At 40.4% G+C, this 20,112-nt stretch overlaps 1 protein-coding gene and 1 non-coding gene across 2 annotated transcripts in view; one reads left to right on the top strand and one right to left on the bottom strand.

The window, feature by feature from the left end:
- Positions 1-19,102, bottom strand: part of LOC115161782 (LIM and SH3 domain protein 1) — a 37,952-nt gene extending 18,850 nt beyond the window's left edge. The window contains exons 1-5 of the mRNA XM_029712566.1: positions 18,821-19,102; positions 17,443-17,537; positions 16,543-16,627; positions 3,912-4,019; positions 1,995-2,067 (exon numbers count right to left, since the gene is read on the bottom strand). Coding sequence (XP_029568426.1) covers positions 1,995-2,067; positions 3,912-4,019; positions 16,543-16,627; positions 17,443-17,537; positions 18,821-18,889 — 430 coding nt within the window. The 5' untranslated portion in view covers positions 18,890-19,102. The remainder of the gene's footprint in view (positions 1-1,994; positions 2,068-3,911; positions 4,020-16,542; positions 16,628-17,442; positions 17,538-18,820) is intronic.
- A 735-nt stretch (positions 19,103-19,837) lies between these two features.
- trnac-gca (transfer RNA cysteine (anticodon GCA)) lies at positions 19,838-19,909 on the top strand. The gene has a single exon. It is a non-coding gene; the product is annotated as a tRNA-Cys (tRNA).
- Positions 19,910-20,112: the final 203 nt, after the last annotated feature.

Below are 20,112 nucleotides of genomic sequence, written 5' to 3'. Positions count from 1 at the left end.
TTTCTTAAATGAAAAAATTTTGGAACCACCAAGACTCTTCCAAGAGCTGGCCACCCGGCGAAACTGAGCAATCGGGGGAGAAGGGCCTTGGTCAGGGAGGTGACCAAGAACCCGATGGTCACTCTGACAGAGCTCCAGAGTTTCTCTGTGGAGATGGGAGAACCTTTCAGAAAGACAACCATCTCTGCAGCATTCCACCAATCAGGCCTTTATGGTAGAGAGGCCAGACTGAAGCCACTCCTCAGTAAAAGGTACATGACAGCCTGCTTGGAGTTTGCCAAAAGCCACCTAAAGGACTCTTGGACCATGAGAAACAAGATTCTCTGGTCTGACGAAACCAAGATTGAACTCCTTGGCCTGAATTCCAAGCGTCACGTCTGGAGGAAACCTTGCACCATCCCTACTGTGAAGCATGGTGGTGGTAAAATCATGTTGTGGGAATGTTTTTAAGCGGCAGGGGCTGGGAGACTAGTTAGGATTGAGGGAAAGATCAACGGAGCAAAGTACAGAGAGATCCTTGATGAAAACCTGCTCCAGAGAGCTCAGCACCTCAGACTGGGGCGAAGGTTCACCTTCCAACAGGACAATGACCCTAAGCACACAGCCAAGACAACACAGGAGTGGCTTTTGGACAAGTCTCTGAGTGTCCTTGAGTGGTCCAGCCAGAGCCCGGACTTGAACCTTATCGAACATCTCTGGAGAGACCTGAAAATAGCTGTGCAGCGATTCTCCCCATCCAACCTGACAGAGCTTGAGAGGATCTGCAGAGAAGAATGGGAGAAACTCCCCAAATACAGGTGTGCCAAGCTTGTAGCATCATACCCATGATGGCTCAAGGCTGTAATCGCTGTCAAAGGTATGCAAAGTACTGAGTAAAGGGTCTGAATACTTATATAAATGTGATATTTTATTTTTTAATTTTAAACAAATGTGCAAACATTTCTAAATTACAGTTTTTGCTTTGTCATTTTGGGGTATTGTGTATAGATTGATGAGGGATAAAAACAACAATTTAATCAATTTTAGAATATGCCTGTAACGTAACAAAATGTGGAAAAAGTCAAGTGGTCTGAATACTTTTTGAATACACTGTAAATAATACATATTTCTTAATTTAAAAATATTGTACAACTTCCTTGTGAATGATGAAATTATTGAATTCTTCATTTCTGTCAAGTTGCAGCACACCACCAATTAAATATTTTTCGTATGCACAGTGCTGGTATTTTCAACTGCTCTATTAGGACATCATTGATTGATTACTAATTGCGCTCGCCTGTTTCATCCCAGCCCAAACTAGGTGCTGCTGATTAGTGTAACTATGGTAACCAGTACAGAAAGACAGGTAGGTATGCTAACAAGTACTAGTTAGTAGATATAGTATGCTAACAAGTACTAACACGGAAGCCCCCCTAGGTTTTATATTCTAGAAATATCTGTCTTAAAATGTACAGTTGTCAACGGGAAGCCGATCTTAAAGTTTCCAACTTTATGCAACATTTCAGAATAATTAATTAATACATTTTTGGTAATGACTTGGAAGTATGGCCTGGTACTATAGATGCAAGGAAGACATAGACATTTAAAACAATTTGTAGTATTAGGGCATCAGGCTGTCTGATAGTGGACTGTGTACTGAGAATGTCAGTGAGAAGCATTATTAGCTTATCAATTGACTTTTCAAAAATCGTGAATAATAGACCATATGAGCAAAAACATGGTTGGAAACAATACTCAAGTCAAAATGGGCTTTTGGGTTGTTATTTTCTTTTCTCTTCCCCCTCCCTCCCTAACTTCCTCCCTCTCTCTTTCTTTCCCTCTCTATATATCCAAATACTTACTTCCAAATGTCTATAAGTTAGTGGCATACCCAAAATAGTATTTGAACCCAGCCAGGTCTGTTACAGTATGCTTTTTATTGTCTGTGTGTATGTGTATATGTGTGTATGAGTGTGTGCACGTCGCATGTGCCTGCATGTGTGTGGAGTATTTACCTTGACTGGCATTCACTGGGGGTGGGGCATCACTACTAATTCTGCTCTTCTCAAATTCCTCATGATACTTTATCTGCAAACAGACAGACAGACAGACAGACAGACAGACAGACAGACAGACAGACAGACAGACAGACAGACAGACAGAACGGAGACATCATACATTGTACTGAGTGAATACTGCACTTTATAGATCATTCCAGAAGGGGTCACTATGTTGCCAAATTCTGCCATCAACAACGCAATAGTCTAGTTTTGTGTGAAGTACCATTTTTGGAGGTATTGAAAAAAACAAAGAGGAAATTACATTTCAAAGACAACAGTGATTTAACAATGAATACGTTTGCAACCAAGTTAAGCCCTGATCACATAACTTTGGTAGGAGGTTTGCTCTAAAGTTCTAAAACGAGATCACTTTCCCATCCACAACCATGTGCTAAGAAAATCCTACAATGGTTCCTTTCCTTGTTCCTTTCCTTCATGACCACTTGTCTTAAAGGACTGGATAGGGTTAGTAGTTCTCATAAACCAGTAGCAATTGTATCTAGTCACCCTTATAGGAGACAAGTGGCCATGAAAGGAAAGGAGACGATCTGTCCGAACTGTGTACAACTACTGGAATGCAGCCATTGAAATTTGAGGATGGAGGAAACAGAGGACTGAATGTCCAGAGGAAGCGAAGTGCAGCCCTCTGTAACCCCCTCGTCCTCAAACGACCTGAAGTAAACAAACTACTAAGGAGCTTTAGAACGAGAGGAAAATAGGGATAACAAATATAGAGTCTATGTAAAAGACAGAGAGAAAGACAAGAAAACAGAGAAAATAGCTAGAATAGAATAAAGACGATAACAGCTAGAGGCAGACTGAGGCAAGTATTCAGAAAAATCAAAGAGAGATAAAGAGTTAAGAATGTGAGACGGGCAGAGAGAGGGGAGGACAACGACGAGATAGAAAGACCGGAGAGAGAGAAGACACATCTAGACAGAAACACAGAGAGTAAGAGGAAAGAATGAAAGGATAAACATAAACAGAGAGAACTAGGGGGGAGTCAGTGGAGGGGATTCTGTTAATCTGACACTTGAAGTCACATTTCAGACATTTCTTAGGGCCCAAGAAGGAGTTGCCCTATATGGTCAAACTCCCTCAGCTATGAGGAGAAAGTGAATGTCCACTCTCAGTTTGCTGCTGTTCCCCAGATAGACACTCTCACTCTCTCTCTCTTCCCCCTGCTCTCTCTTGCCTTTTTCTATATTTCCACTTTCCCCTCTCTTTCCACTCCCTTCTCTCTATCCCCCTTTTCTCTCTCCCCCTTCTCTCTCTCTCTCTCTCTCTCTCTCTCTCACTACCCCTTCCACTTTCTTATCTCTCTCTCTCTCTCTCTCTCTCTCTCTCACTCTCTTTCTCTCCTTGGAGCAGCAGTAGCAGAGCGGAATGAGGAGAGATAGTGTTGAATTCTAGCCATGGCTCTCCATTATACCTCTAGGGAATACTACAGTCTCTAATAGTCTCGTTCTTTTAGCCTTATCTGATATATGATATAGAGATGGAATGAGATAGATTGAGCCAGTCCATTTTACAAAATCTGTCTATTAGTTTGGTCAGTCAGGAGAAAATGGGTTTATGTTTGCTGATGGAAAAAGTATAAGGGAGAGCACAAAACAGTACAGCCTGCAAAGAATCACTGCAGTTTTGTACGTAGCACTATTAGCAATGTAGCTTGGTCCCAGATCTGTAAACGTATTAAGCGTAAACAGATGTGGGACCAGGCTAGTAGCAATGACCTTTGCAGCTAAAATATTTTGGTCCAAAATGAGAAGAGGGGGAGATAGGGAAGTGGGTGTAGTTCATTAGGAATGTTGATTCTATACTGGTTTAGTTCTGTTTTTGAAAATGTAGATACAGAGTTAATAGACTTACGTTGCTGATCTGGTCTTGCGTTTTCTTCACTCTCTGCATCTCCGGTGTGTCGGCCACCACGCTGAAGCCTTTCCCCTTGTTCTTCTCAAACTCCTCTTTGTACAGCGCCTGACACACGCACACGCACGCACACAGAAACACACACACACAGGTTTACAGAAAACCTCACATACTAACATTTCTTCACTTGCTTACTTACTGTAGGTCATACAGACACACATGAGCACATGACACATAAGCCATTACACTTCAGTAGGAGGGCTGAAATCGAAATACTGTACTACAATTATAACATTAGTGGTTGCGATAGTGTTGATCGGGCAATGCATGCATGTTAAATATACTTTTTCTCCTCGTCTTTTCTCCGTGAACCCTCCATATTCCGGAACGAAATTGCGCACGTCCACAAAGAACTACATTCCCTAAATGCTCACCACGACGCCCTGATCCGTTCACCAGTTTTCTTTCACGAAGATAGGTTTTAAAATTATAATTCTGCCATAGACAACTACTGAACAGACATGAAAGAAATCCAACAAAGTTGTCAATAGTGACACACGAATCACAGAGAAAGATTAATTATGACCTTCAACTTCCGTTTGAATATTTAAGAAAGGTATTGTTGATATAATTAGAACCAATCTTACAGTCAAAATGAAGGGAAGCTAATTTGGTACATGTCCTGTAATATGGCACCTGCTAACGGCAAATTTTCATCTTTGTTGAAGGAGAAAAATATAATTTATAGAAGTGGTATAGATAATATATTCTCACTCAAGGCAAGCAATGGGTGTTGATTGTATAGCTATGAGGGTTGTACATTTTCTTTCACGTTGTTGCTCTGCTCTCACACAATCTGAAATCTCTGCGATGGGCTAACGCTAGGCTAGCTAGCTAGCACTGGGAAACAAATAGGACAGGTAGCGATAGCATCACTAACGTTAGCTAGTAGCTATCTAGCTAGCTATGGTTGAATTTGCTTTTAGAATGTAGTTATTTTCACCTGTCTGTGTGGTTCATGTTTGTCAAACAGACAGTCTCTTCTCTTTCATTGACAGCTGGCATTTTCAAAGCAGTTCTGTTGATTGCAGTTCTGTTGAAAGCAGTTCTGCTGACTAAATTAGCAAGCTAGCCAACTACCTAGCTAATTACCATATGAGCTAATTGGCCATATCACTTGGTCTGCTAATTGTAAGTTTACTAGCTATCTGCCTAAATGTCAGTAAAGTCATGATAAAGGCAAAAGGCTCAGGCCTCATTCAGTGTGAGCTTTTGGCAGGACACTGGTACTTAACAGCTAAATTTAGCAAAACCATAGAAGGGAGGATGGTCCGGGAGGATGTGTGTGTAACAGTGTAGGTTCCGTCCCTCTCTTCGCCCCAACCTGGGCTCGAACCAGCTAACTAACTAGCCATTTCACATCGGTTACATGTGGCATATAATGCAAACGTCTAGCAAACCAAAGGTTGCGTGTTCGAATCGCATCTGGGACAACTTGAGTACTTTAGCTAAAAAGCAACTTTAGCTAACCACAACTTTAGCTAACCTCAACCATAGTGTTGTGCAACTACTTAGCATGTTAGTTAACCCTCAACCTAACCCTAACAGGCCTGGAATAATTATAGTTTTACTATGCTTTGTGGAAAGTAACTATTTTTCCCGAGGAACACATAGTTACTTTGGAGGTGACTACAACTATTTGAATACATATCCCAAAAATTACTACCAATATTTTGTACCGATAAGTACAAATAAGTTATGACGCTCAACTACTGTACGACTCTTTCAACATGCCACTGAAAATGTTGAAGTCTGCAATTAATTTTACCATACCTGAAAATACTGTAGAGTAATTCAAAGCCATTTGCAAATATTGCAAACAGCAAGTTGGATGCTTAGCGAAAACAACTTCTAACCTCTTTGTCCATCTGAGGTTAAGTGTTCTTGTTTTAAACACACACTATACCATCTTTAAAGGGATGGTTTACTCAGAATATAAACTAACATGATTTTCTACCTACCTTGGCTGTAGTTGATTCAAGAAGGCAGTTTTGGGATATTTTGTTTCCTTTCGATACTTAATACCCATATTTTGTTACTGTTAGCATTCTCAGTGACACTTAAAATTAAACTGTTCTTGTACCTGTTTAATACAACTGTAATTACTATTGGAGAAACATTTTATTAGCATGTTGTTACATAACACTTTGGTAATTGCATTTTAATTGCATAGCAATGAGCTGAGAATTTTGTAACTACTGTAAACAAGGTATAGTGACTGTCCCATATTCCAAGTATGTAATAACTCCCTTATTATGCAATTATAAAGCTATTTCCAAAGTCCTATGTAAAAACAATGTTGTTATTGTAATAATCACAAAGTTACAGCACATGTATAAGAGCTTGATGTCAAGAATTACTGTACTACCTTATGTCTCACTCAATATGAAAGTATATTTGTTAGTCATTTTGAGGCTGCAAAAAGTGGTCTACTCTAAGGTTGTGGTGATTCATTTTACATTTTAGTCATTTAGCAGACGTTCTTATCCACATTTCATACATTTTTTCTTTCTTTTTTTCCCCCATGTCCCTCATGTATTTCATTTTAGGCTATAAACTGTATTAAGTTGAATATATAAGAGCCCTCCAAACCATGTGCCTATGATCATTATATTCAAATACCTTCAAATATTATTTGGTTTTCTGAGAGGTATTCAAAATACTTTCAAATATTATTTGGTTTTCTGAATTTGAATATCAAAGAAAAACAGTTGCCTTTTAGTTAAAGCTCTATATAAACTACATTTGACTACCTTGAGTATTTGAAAAGTTGGTATTTTAAAATAAACTACAAAACAGAACTAATTTCTGCCCAAGTCTGAACCCTAAACCCTAACCTAGTTAACGTAGTCACCTAACTAACATTAGCCACAAATGCGAATGCAACAAGATGTAAACTAGAAATCATGTTGCAGCCGATTGCCTTGATTTTTTGTACAGAGTATCAATAGATTTTGTACAGTGTATCAATATCAGTGGCAGGTGTAATAAGCTGAGTTTGCTGTACAACCTTAGTGCATATGTAAAATTTAGGGCAGGGATGCTCATATCGAGCATACAGCCATGCAATCTACATTGAAAAATATTGGCAGTAGAATGGCCTTACTGAGGAGCTCAGTGACTTTCAACATGGCACCATCATAGGATGCCACATTTCCAACAAGTCAATTCATCAAATTTCTGCCCTGCTAGAGCTGCCCCGGTCAACTCTAAGTGCTGTTATTGTAAAGTGGAAACGTCTAGGAGCAACAACGACTCAGTCGCAAAGTGGTAGGCCGCACAAGCTCACAGAACAGGACTGCTGAGTGCTGAAGTGCATAGCACGTAAAAATCGTCTGTCCTCGGTTGCAACACTGACTACCGAGTTCCAAACTGCCTCTGGAAGCAACTTCAGCACAATAACAGTTCATCGGGAGCTTCATGAAATGGGTTTCCATGGCCGAGCAGCTGCAAACAAGCCTAAGATCACCATGCATAATGTCAAGCGTCGGCTGGAGGGGTGTAAAGCTCACCGCCATTGGACTCTGGAGCAGTGGAAACGCATTCTCTGGAGTGATGAATCATGCTTCACCATCTGGCAGTCCGACGGACTAATCTGGGTTTGGTGGATGCCAAGAGAATGCTATCAGCCACAATGCATAGTGCCAACTGTAAAGTTTGGTTGAGGAGGAATAATGGTCTGGGGCTGTTTTTCATGGTTCGGGCTAGGCCCCTTAGTTCCAGTGAAGGGACATTTTAACGCTACAGCATACAATGACATTCTAGATGATTCTGTGCTTCCAACTTCCAAATTCGATTTGTGTTTGTGATCATGCCGTTTATAGTTAGGCCTACAACAGACAAAGAAGTTTGTACAACATGTCGTAGGCTGTAACAGACAAAGATGTCTGATCATCACCGGGGGGATGAGTGAGAACTGGAAGGGAGGGGAAAGCAGCAGCGGAGCTACCGGAGCTACAAAAAAACATTTGTGTATAAAGTATAAAATGCGCAGAAGGTTGTTTGGCTATCGGGAAGAGGCATCCAGAGAGTCTGGTCACCCAGCTAATATTCCTCACTGGATTCTGGAACGCCGATAATTTTTTTGTAAAATAAACCAATGGTGACTCCATACCGTTGCCTCCACTCTAACGATTGTAAGGGTTGTCCATGGAAGGGTCTTCCCCAGAGCTGAAGGTCCGAATCACATTCTGTGCATGTGTTTCTTTACCCCACACATTTTTGTGGTCACCCTCGCTTCACATATCCCATCTGTCAATCGTGTAAGAACCAAAGCTGGAGATGAGAAGCAGGTACAGGGAGTTGAACATTTAATGTAGCACAGACATGGAACAGGACAGGAACAGCGTCAGAACCAGGGAAGAAAATTACAAACAAACATTAACGCTGAAGCGGGGAACATATCTGGGCAACAGACAGATAAACGGGAGGAACACAGGCGATTGAGTCCAGGTGAGTGCAATGAATCGCTGATGCGCGTGACAAGGGGAGCAGGAGTGCGCAATGCTGGGCAGCCTAGCGCCCTCGAGCGCCAGGGAGCGGGAGCAGGCGTGACAAATCGTGAATGATACGTTTTACCAGTGAAACGTCCATGCAGCATCTGAATGTCAACCATTTCATCTCAATCATTTTCACAGGAATATGCATTTAGATCTTCTTGAGTTATGTACAGTGTTGTTTCGAGGTACATTGTTGTTCTGAATTACGTACGGTGAGTGGATTTTAGAGCAGATGGCGTTAACAAACTGTAGCATACCTGTGCTTTGTTTCCATCAAAACAAATATTTTGCCTTGTGGTGCGTAGGGCTGTGGCAGTCATGAGATTTTGTCAGCTGGTTATTGTCATGCAAAAGTCTGCCGGTCTCGCGGTAATTGACCGTTAATTAACATAAACAAGTTTAGCTGCATACAAAACGCTGATGCACGCCTTTGAAACATCTACATTTAAAAAAAGTTGAATAAATCAATTTAATATACATCAACACAATAAATCCAATATGTATTTTAGTCAGGTCTAAAGAAACATGATATGAAGAAAATGTATTTCAGAAGAACAGAATTTGAGTTGGCCTAATGTATGTTATCTGGCAATGTGCCATGCCATATGCTGTAGGCTTGTTCATTTAGCTGACAAGATATGTCCTGTGCCATTATATATATTATATGATTTTATAGTAAGAAGAATATAATTGAACTTAGCTGAATAAAATAGGAAGGATATTTTTCCCATTCCGGAGCGTGGCTATGTTGAGCGTAAATGTGATCATTTGAAACAGGTCCTATACGCTAGATTTAGAGTTATTTGCCAACTTTAATTGTGAATGATTCAAACCTTACAATGTCTTAGAAGTCAAAACATATACGGGCTGCACGATACGATTATAGGCGCTTGATGATTTGAGAAAGTAAAAAAAAAAAAGCTTGCCTCACTTCCATCAAGTTATCATACTTTCACCCATCAAACTATTCTCAGTGTAATATTGTCTTTATTAATATGTAAAATTAGTTTAGATTTACAATGGCCCATTATCAAATGGGCAGGAACAGGGGCAGGGGAAAAATATGTCGTCCGTATGCACTCGAATAGCGAATGAAGGCAGCGCTCGGTTTTACAGCGGAGCATGTGCTTAAAAACCTGTTGGGGCTAGGGGGCAGTATTTGCACGGCCGGATAAAAAACAGACCCGATTTAAACTGGTTACTACTCTTGCCCAGAAACGAGAATATGCATATAATTAGTAGATTTGGATAGAAAACACTCTAAAGTTTCTAAAACTGTTTGAATGGTGTCTGTGAGTATAACAGAACTCATATGGCAGGCCAAAACCTGAGAAGATTCCATACAGGAAGTGCCCTGTCTGACAATTTGTTATCCTTCTGTTGCATCTCTATCGAAAATACAATATCTCTGCTGTAACATGACATTTTCTAAGGCTTCCATTGGCTCTCAGAAGGCACCAGAAAGTGGAATGACGTGTCTCCTGTCTCTGGGCGAAGAACAGCAGGAGATTTTGTGAGTGGTCAGGCTGGGGACAGTGACACTGGAGATGCGCTTTCATGAGAATTCTCAAATTTTTTCTTTCAGCCTTTGAATGAATACAACGTCGCCCAGTTGGAATATTATCGCTATTTTACGAGAAAAATAGCATAAAAATTGATTTTAAACAGCGTTTGACAAGCTTCGAAGTAGGGTAATGGAATATTTTGAATTTTTTTGTCACGAAATGTGCTCGCACGTCACCCTTCGGATAGTGACCTGAACACACGAACAAAACGGAGCTATTTGAATATAACTATGCATTATTTGGAACCAAAACAACATTTGTTGTTGAAGTAGAAGTCCTGGGTGTGCATTCTGACGAAGAACAGCAAAGGTAATCCATTTTTTCTGATATAAATTCTGAGTTTAGTGAGCACCAAACTTGGTGGGTTTTTCAAATTAGCTAGCCTGTGATGGCCGAGCTATCTACTCAGAATATCGCAAAATGTGCTTTCGCCGAAAAGCTATTTTAAAATCTGACACCACGATTGCATAAAGGAGTTCTGTATCTATAATTCTTAAAATAATTGTTATGTATTTTGTGAACGTTTATCGTGAGTAATTTAGTAAATTCACCGGAAGTTTGCGGTGGGTATGCTAGTTCTGAACATCACATGCTAATGTAAAAAGCTGTTTTTTGATCAAATATGAACTTGTTTGAACAAAACATGCATGTATTGTATAACATAATGTCCTAGGAGTGTCATCTGATGAAGATCATCTAAGGTTAGTGCTGCATTTAGCTGTGGTTTTGGTTTTTGTGACATATATGCTTGCTTTGAAAATGGCTGTGTGATTATTTTTGGCAGGGTACTCTCCTGACATAATCTAATGTTTTGCTTTCGCTGTAAAGCCCTTTTGAAATCGGACAATGTGGTTAGATTAACGAGAGTCTTGTCTTTAAAATGGTGTAAAATAGTCATATGTTTGAGAAATTGAAGTTATAGCATTTTTTGAGGTATTTGTATTTCGCGCCACGCGATTCCACTGGCTGTTGACTAGGGTGGGACGCTAGCCCATAGAAGTTAATATGAGCAGCTACGAACTAAATATAACAACACTTATTTAACTCCATGCATCAACCCATGTTTGAGGAGCATGCTCTCGTTGCGCCGTGGGCTCTCCAACCCTGTTTCTACAGCTACCCAGTGCTTAATTTGTGAAACCAAGTGAAATCTGTTCGGGAACATTGATATGTAACATGTTTTCGCAACGAAACATATTTCACTAAACTGTTGACAGCCCCTCTACACGCTCGAGACAGGAATAAAGGAGAGAGAGGAGTAGATGGAAAAGCATGGTGGTGAGATACTCTGTATAGCTAAAGGTAATGTGTCACCCAGTGAATTATGAAAATATAAAAAATGCCCTATTAATAGGCTGTTCAAAATCAAATACAAATTCACTATAATTGTAGGCTAACTGTAAGCCTTTGGGACTTGGGCTCATAAGCCTAAGCATAAGCTCTAACATGTGTATTGATGTTTCGAATTAATCGTCACCTTAGAAAGCTCTGTCTATTTCATTGTGCTAGGCTTTGAAACAACATCCACAACGACCATGTTTTACACTCAGTTTCAACCTGCTGTTGAACTTCTTTCTTAAAATTGATCATCACATTGAGGTGAGTTTTAAAAGCATGATACCGTTTTGATGATAAGTGTTTGATGATTTTCGATTGCATTTGCATTGATGTCAGAGTAGTTAGAGGGACAATAAAGTCCTGAGTACAAGGCCATTAGGACCTGATGGTCATTAGCAAATTGTTTACTATCAAAGCATGTCCAGAGTTCATAAAAGGAGATTACCGTGACTCAACGGTCACGTGGAATTTTACTGCGGTCATGACTCGTGACTGCCGGTGTGGCGTTAATACGGTCACCGCAACAGCCCTACCTAATGGTGCACGCTGTTGACTTTTGGCCGCCTAAGATAAAAATTTGACCATTTGCACAATCATCCTAAAATCTCATAAGAAATGATGGTATACTATTCTATTATATTTGGTTATTTTATGTAGAGTACTATCATTATGTGATCTTGCAGACATTGATTCAGCTTTGATATAACTTTAATAAACGAGCACCATTCTCCATTCCTCACTGAGATTTACCAGAGTAGCCTGTTCTTGGCACCCAAACAAGTACAGCAGAAACTGTGCGTATAGTGGAGAATTTGGCACATGTGGAGAAGCTTCGAACTTTTAGCTGTCAGGAAGAAGGTTCCAAAGATTTCGGGTTCCACAGACACCCCGTAATTTTAAAGCCTCCAACTGCTGGGAGCCACAAGTACTAAAGTCATTAACAACAACCCATAGCAGAGAAGAGAGAACTCCTCCTTGCCACACACACACACACACACGCACACACACTCAGATGAGTCATGTGCTTGCTATGCTATGAGGAATATGCTTTCTCAGTGAGGGAGAGCAGGGTTGCATCGACTTTTATGGTTATGGTTTATGAACAATAAAAATGCCTTGCTCGGGTGAGTGAGAGTGGACCATACAGTGTTCACAGAAAGTACCCTCCTACAATAGGAAGATTCTAAGAAGTTATTAAACATTTATATTGTTTAACATTACATTAACATTTCCCTTTTGTCAAACCTTCAAGCTAAAAGTTTTACCAAATTGACAGACAAGGCATTTCTTTCACTTAAATGTGAATTGCTAATCTTTGAGATATGGCTGTATCTACTATCATTAAAGGCCCAGTGCAGTCAAAAACTAGATTTGCCTGTGTTTTGTATATATATTTCCACACTATGTGGTTGGAATAATACTGTGAAATTGTGAAAAGGATGATAATGCCCTTTTAGTGTAAGAGCTGTTTGAAAAGGCTGCGTGAAATTTCTGTCTGTTTTGGTGGGATGGAGTTTTCAGCTCCCCACTCCCAGATAGTCCTAGCAAAATTGTTGCTTGAGAAATTGCTCTTTGGTAAGAAGCCATTTTTGTTTCTTTTTGATGATAACAACACAGTAAGGTACTTAATTGTTACCCCAAAATGTTTTGATATTGATATAAAAACAGCTGCATCTATGGTAGTGGGAAGAATTATATGTAAAACTGCCCACTTAATATTTTCGCTAATACTAAACATACTGTACAGCTGTGTGTGCATAGTGGCTGCTAACCTAAAAACACACAAAACATACTCCCGTTTCTTAGGAAGAAACGAGAGATAGAAGGAGAAAGAAAGGAATAGAAAAAGGAACAGATAGTGATAGAGAAAGACAAGCAGAACAGGGGGTCTTTAGCGATAGGGGGCTTTGACCTTTGGCTGTGGGGAGGATTTATGTGGTATCAGTGTGGCTAGTAATAGGTTTAGGTTTATTTAATCATCTTGGTACATATGCAGAAACATACATAAAATATACATAAAATGTATATACATAAAATGTGATGTCATACAACAAGTGAAAAGATAAGACCAGCCTTATCCATGACTATTGTTTTAGGGAAGAGTTATAGGTAACACTTCTTATGAATACCTTCTTCATAATGCATTATAAACACATTCATAGTGCCTAATTAGCTATGCACAATGCACTTTAAGCTATAACTACATGCATAAAGGATTATGAGTTATTATGCACATGAGATTCTGTATTGGATTGTTCATCTTGGTTTGGATCATCTTTGTTCATGGTAATGTACATTGAGTGTATAAAACGTTAAGAACACCTTCCTAATATTGAGTTGCACCCCCCCCCGCCCCTCTTTTGCCCTCAGAACAGCCTCAATTCGTCGGGCATGGACTCTACAAGGTATTGAAAGTGTTCCACAGGTTTGCTTGCCCATGTTGACTCCAATGCTTCCCACAGTCGTGTCAAGTTGGCTGGATGTCCTTTGGATGGGCAACCATTCTTGATACACACGGAAACTGTTGAGCATGAAAAGCCCAGCAGCTCTTCAGTTCTCAGCAGTTCTTCACACAAACCGTTGCGCCTGGCACCTACTACCATACACTGTGCAAAGACACTTAAATCTTTTGTCTTGCCCTCTGAATGGCACAGATACACACAATCTTGGCACACAATCTTTTGTCTCACCCTCTGAATGGCACACATACACAATCCATGTCTCAACTGTCTCAAAGCTTAAAAATCATTCTATTGCCTGTCTCTTCCCCTTCATCTACACTGATTGAAGTGGTTTTAACAAGTGACATCAATAAAGGATCACAGCTTTCAGCTCGATTCACTTGGTCAGTCTATGTCATTGAAAGAGCAGGTGTTCATAATGTTCTGCACACTCAGTACAGTACTTTGCTTAATCTAGTCGCTTTGTATCAGAGGTATGAATAGGGAAGGAAAGCCAGTGTGTGAGTTTTGGCTCATTGCCACATGAGAGTGTGCATATACAATGACGGGGTAGGCTGTCATTGTAAAATAAGAATTTGTTCTTAACTGACTTGCCTAGTTAAATAAAGATGAAATATTTGTATTTATTTTTAAATGCATGTGACTCCATGATCACATTGGCCCCACAGGGGTTCCTAACCTTTTTACAGGGATTCCCAACCATACTTTACATTTGATCAATTCCTGGAAGCGCTAGGAAATGTTTGCTAATTTAAAGCAAATATCCGGTAATTTTACGTAGTTTAGCATGACATCTATTGTTGGGTATGCTATTTCATGATAATAATGATGGGAAAAATCAAGTCTAGCTCATTTGAGGTTATCTCCCTACCAAATATGTCGTAATATTGTATTATAAGCCATTTTAACCTCTTATTCATGTCACGTCCTGACCCTTGTAAGATGTCATTTTCTATAGTAGAGTAGGTCAGGATGTGACAGGGGGTGTTTTGGGTGGTTTTCTATGTTTTCTATTTCTATGTTTAGTTCTAGTTTTTCTATTTCTATGTTGTTGTTTTTTGGGTTGATCTCCAATTGGAGTCAGCTGGTCCTCGTTGCCTCTAATTGGAGATCATATTTAAGTAGTTTTTTTTCCTATTGTGTTTGTGGGTAGTTGTTTTCTGTTTTGTCAAGTGTACCTGACGGAACTGTTGGCTGTCGTTTTGTTGTTTTTTTGGTTAAGTGTTTTCATTAAAAAGAAGTATGAGCACTCTACACGCCGTGCCTTGGTCCCCTTCATACGACCCTTGTTACAATTCAGAACACTGTGGACTATCAAAGTAGCCAAATGCTTTATGGTTTTATGCAGTTTTCAGAAAGTGAATAGCTCAATTGATGGCAACAAATATTTGTGACTCATTTGAAGGTTGTAGCTCTGAATGTCGAACCGAGGATATCCCTATGTGCAACAGGGTCGTGTCTTTCTTATGCAGTTTATGTTTGGTTGTTTCTAGCCTAAAGCATTGCAGAGATATTCATCATTATACATTGGTTTATTTAATAAGGATCGCGTTTTTTTACCCCTCAAATTAAGTAAGGCCCTGCAAACCCCCCAGGAAACTTGATCTCGACCCCTAGGTTTGTAACCTTTTGCAGTAGGGTGTCTGCAGTACCCATGTTGGTAATTGCTGGATAGATAAAGTATGTGTTTGTGTGTGTGTGTGTGTGTGTGTGTGTGTGTGTGTGTGTGTGTGTGTGTGTGTGTGTGTGTGTGTGTGTGTGTGTGTGTGTGTTTCCATGGCCTCATTACTAATATGTGAGTTCAAATTGGGCTATGCAAATGTCAATGAAGTGTGTGTGTGTGTCTGTGTGAGTGTGTTAGTTTCTAAGGAGGGTAAAGAGGGATTCATCAGTTGTAGAAGGAATCCAATTGTCATGACAGCGGGGTAGAGAGTTGGGTTCAATCTGTCTTACTGAGTGACGGAGTAAGAGATGGAGATAGAGAGAGGAAAAGAATGATAGAAGAGGTCACGCCACAGGATTAAAGAAAGATTACTATGGTACCTGGGTAGCAATGACGGGAGGAAAAAGGTTAGAGAGAGGTTACAGTACGACACCAAGTGTCTATGCGCCCTGCAAGGTAAGGTCTAATGTCAGGATTTAGAAGTCTATCTCTGCACACAGGACGTGAATCTGGGTTGTCTTTGATTCCTAGTCTAAAATACATTGGTTTCAATTTCAATTTGGTTAAAGAGGCCCTAGATGTTGATTTGAGGGCCTTTGCACTCTTATAAACGCTTATACCTCCAGAGTGGCACAGCGGTCTAAGGCACTGTATTGCAGTGCTAGAGGTGTCACTACAGACCCTGGTTCGTTCCCAGGCTGTGTCACAACCGGCCGTGATCGGGAGTCCCGTAGGGCGGCGCACAATTGGCCCAGCGTCGTCTGGGTAGGGGAGGGTTTGGCCAAGGAGGTAGGCCGTCATTGTAAATAAGAATTTGTTCGTAATTGACTTGCCTAGTTAAATAAAGGTTAAATAAATTAATTATATGGGTATATACACACAGATAGGCAAGTTGCACACAGATAGTGTCCTGGACTACAGTAAAAAAGCCTTTTTCAATGGACAATCTCCATTGAAAGAACTTTGTGCTTTTTAGTCCAGGACCAGGTTTACTCTTTGTCTAGGAAACTGGCCCATAGAGTTCAGTAGTATCTGTGTTCTAACCTGGCTGTTCAACATGCTCTGCTGTTTGAGTCGCAGGTTCTCTGGGGTGTCAATCACGGAGGTGAAGGAGCTCTTCGGGTAGTGCCTGAAACAAAGAGCCAAAGAGATATTAGAGCAGGATGTGAAGAGACATACACAGGGTAAGAATGTACATTTTTCCTTCTTCTAGGGCTTTTTTGCCACTGTCAATTGATTTTCAGTGGAATTTTTGGGCCTTTCCAGAGCACTGACCAAACTAAACTTGGGTGGTTGAAGCTAAGGTAATCTATGTTAAGAAGGCCCTCCTATAATGCACCCATCTGGAGAAGGGTGTGTGCACACAGGCAAAATACATCCTGGATTAGCAGGTAATCCCACCACACACACACACACACTACTGTGAGTACACACACACACACGTGTGCGCGCACACATGGACACGCAGCATGTCTGTGTGTGTTTGTCAGTTTGCCAACTGCACGCTGTCATACATCCTGTGCACAATCCTTTCTTGGTTAATTTTATCTAGTCACCATAGGGGAGTGTGGGAGAAAATGTAAGACTCTCTCTCTCTCTCTCTCTCTCTCGCTCTCTCTCTCTCTAAGAAGCAATCCTCATACGACTGACAGAGTTGTCTCTGTCTCTGTCCCTCCCTCCCTTCGCCCGTCTGTCTGTCTGCCTAGTCCCACTTCTCTATATCACCTTTTCAATGACATGACAATAGCCTTACTGTCTTGTGATTCCCGTAGCTCATTGTAGTGGAGTTGGAGGGATCATTGTCTATCTGTCTGTCTGCCTGCCTGCATGAACGAAAATTCAAATGAAAAGCACCCAGCACACCAGACAACGTGCTTGCAGTGCCTGCCAGACAGACACAAACATGGACGATAATATCAATGGTACGCTGTGTGATATACTCACATACTGCAGTAGGGTTTCTTGTCGAAGCCTTGGTAATTCTTCATGTTAAGGGTCATTTTGCACACCTCGCAGCTGAAACATCCTTTATGCCAGTACTGTGAAGAATGGATGGAGAGAAAGGGATGGAGAGAAAGAGATGGAGGGTTGAGAGAGAGAGATGGACGGATGGAGGGAGAGCGAGATGGACGGATGAAGAGAGAGAAAGATGGAAGGATGGGGTAGAGAGATGGAAGGAGACAGGGAGCAGGGAGAGAGGGGGAATATTACATGATTTAGGACTAGTGACTCAACTATGACTAAATCTATGAATGTTGGAATGTTTGTCCTATGGGAAAATCAAATCCAAGTGTAATGGCAAATGAAATGTAATCTGCAATGACAGCATGGGAAAATTCCATTCTGCTAACATTAAAGCACAGCTGCACCACTGTTCCATGACTCACAAAACCACCATATCCTCCTGACCTGTGTGGTCTCGGAGTGGGGTGACATGGGAAATTGAGTTTTCAGACTTGATTTAGAAGAAATCCGTAAAGCAAGTGTAAAATATATTTGGAGGGATTTTTGTGCTTTCAACGTTCCAGATTTGACACACACACACACACACACACACACACACACACACACACACACACACACACACACACACACACGCACACACACACACACACAGAGAGAGAGAGAGAATAACAATAATCAAAAATCCTATCTGGTAGATAAGCACATGCCACAAACCTCAAGTGTTTGATAATAGACATGATATGATCTTGGGCAGGGCCATGACAAATGCAATGAGCTTCACACACACACACAACAAAATTATGTTCCTACTGTTCACAGTACCAGGGTTATTAACACCATGTTGTAGATGTAGAGGGACATAGAGATTTATTGAGCTTCCAATTCACTGGTCATGTAAAGAGGAGAATTTATGTCTAGCTTGTCATGCACACCTTGCAGTTGTAATTGCATGTTACAGCCTATTACAACATGAATCAGCTCCCAAACAGGGGATTAAAATGTTACATGGAGTAAATTGTATTATTATATATGGACTGGATACATTTAGCCAGAGCTGGATAAATAAGCAATACTACCCACATCAGACAATGTTATTATATGCTAGGCTATCCATTGTACATTTTCCAAAAGACTAAGTATAATGTAAACAGACATTGGCAGACTGTAGGCTATCATTGACACAGCAAAACTTATGAACTTTTAGTGCAACTAGATAATTTATCAATCATTGCTTTTTTCCACCCATGCACCCAAAATGCGCTTGCACAAAGAAGATCGCTAACTCTCTCAATATAGTTTATCCTATTCTGTGAATATGCGTAGGCCAAAATGCGCTCGAACCATGTCCACTCCTTACCTTGTCTAGACAATTCACTTTTTCCGTGGGGTAAACCATTTTACTGCATCTTCCACATAACGGATTCATGGCGAAAGGGGAAAGCCTCTTTCAGAAATAACGGGACGCAATGAAATTAATATTCTGGTGTAGACCTATTGAAGGGAACCTATCCAAAATATCATTGGGTAAATCGGCAGATGTTCTAAATTCCAATAGTCAGGTTTTTGACAGCGCACAATTCTTACTAGGCGCGCGCGTTCACGAAATTGATTAAATGAAAACTCGGTCATGAGGCGAGAGGGAGAGGCTTATTTTCGGAGAGCGGAGAGGGAAGGCGGTACCGCTGTAATGATGTACAACCTTCAAGCAGACCATTTGCTCCGTAATAACCTTATAAGGAGCACAGCAGATGTGTCTTGTATTTGCTGTTATAAACAACATTGGCACAAGTATGGTTATGGTATTCAAGTCATTCGCAACTTGTAGTTTAGGGGGGTAGACCTACTGAAGTTGCAATCCTGGATGAGTGTGCCAAGTTCTAGGGCGTTGCAGTAATTTCAACATGTACTAGTAGCTAGGCGAATAACCATCAAAGAAAAAAAAAACAAGCTCAGTCAGAGAACAATGATGCCATTATTCGAGAAGAAAATGACAAAAATGACATGTAACCCCCACCCCCATTAAAAAAGTACATAATAGGCTACATACATAAATACACAAATATAGAAACCAGAAATGTGTTACCCCCTATTATTTTGTGGTGAATTAGACAAACGCCGAGAATGGTTTGATCGACCTAGTGTTAAATTGAGAACATGCTCCTTTGGTGTCATGGCAGCGATTTACATTGCCACGTATTTACATTGTAACATATCTGAGATTTTCCTTGCTGGTAGATGTGTTTAGAAATATTTTTGTTTTAGCTGCCTTTCTTCATAAAACACCTTACTATTAGAACACCATAGTGCTACAACAGCAAAGGCAATGGTGGTGTTAGACTACATAACCTGTTAAATCTTAACATTAATCGTTAACGGGGGTATAGCTCAGTGGTAGAGCATTTGACTGCAGATCAAGAGGTCCCCGGTTCAAATCCAGGTGCCCCCTCATTTTGGCGATGCATATTTTATCAGTAGGATATTGATCGCTTGAAATAGTTTTTCACACGTCATACTATTTATTCAATATTGGTATTCTGAAGCTGATGTATATGGTAGACATGTAGGGCAGTAATGCAGTACAAATGGAAGTAAGTATGGTTTATAGCAGACCTGGGCAATTATTTGCGATGGAGGGCCACATTAGAATAT

Source organism: Salmo trutta, chromosome 2 (genome assembly GCF_901001165.1).
Source record: "Salmo trutta chromosome 2, fSalTru1.1, whole genome shotgun sequence".
NCBI classification, from domain to species: Eukaryota; Metazoa; Chordata; class Actinopteri; order Salmoniformes; family Salmonidae; genus Salmo; species Salmo trutta.
Note: the sequence above shows the minus strand (reverse complement) of the source record. Positions and strands in the feature narration are given on the sequence as shown.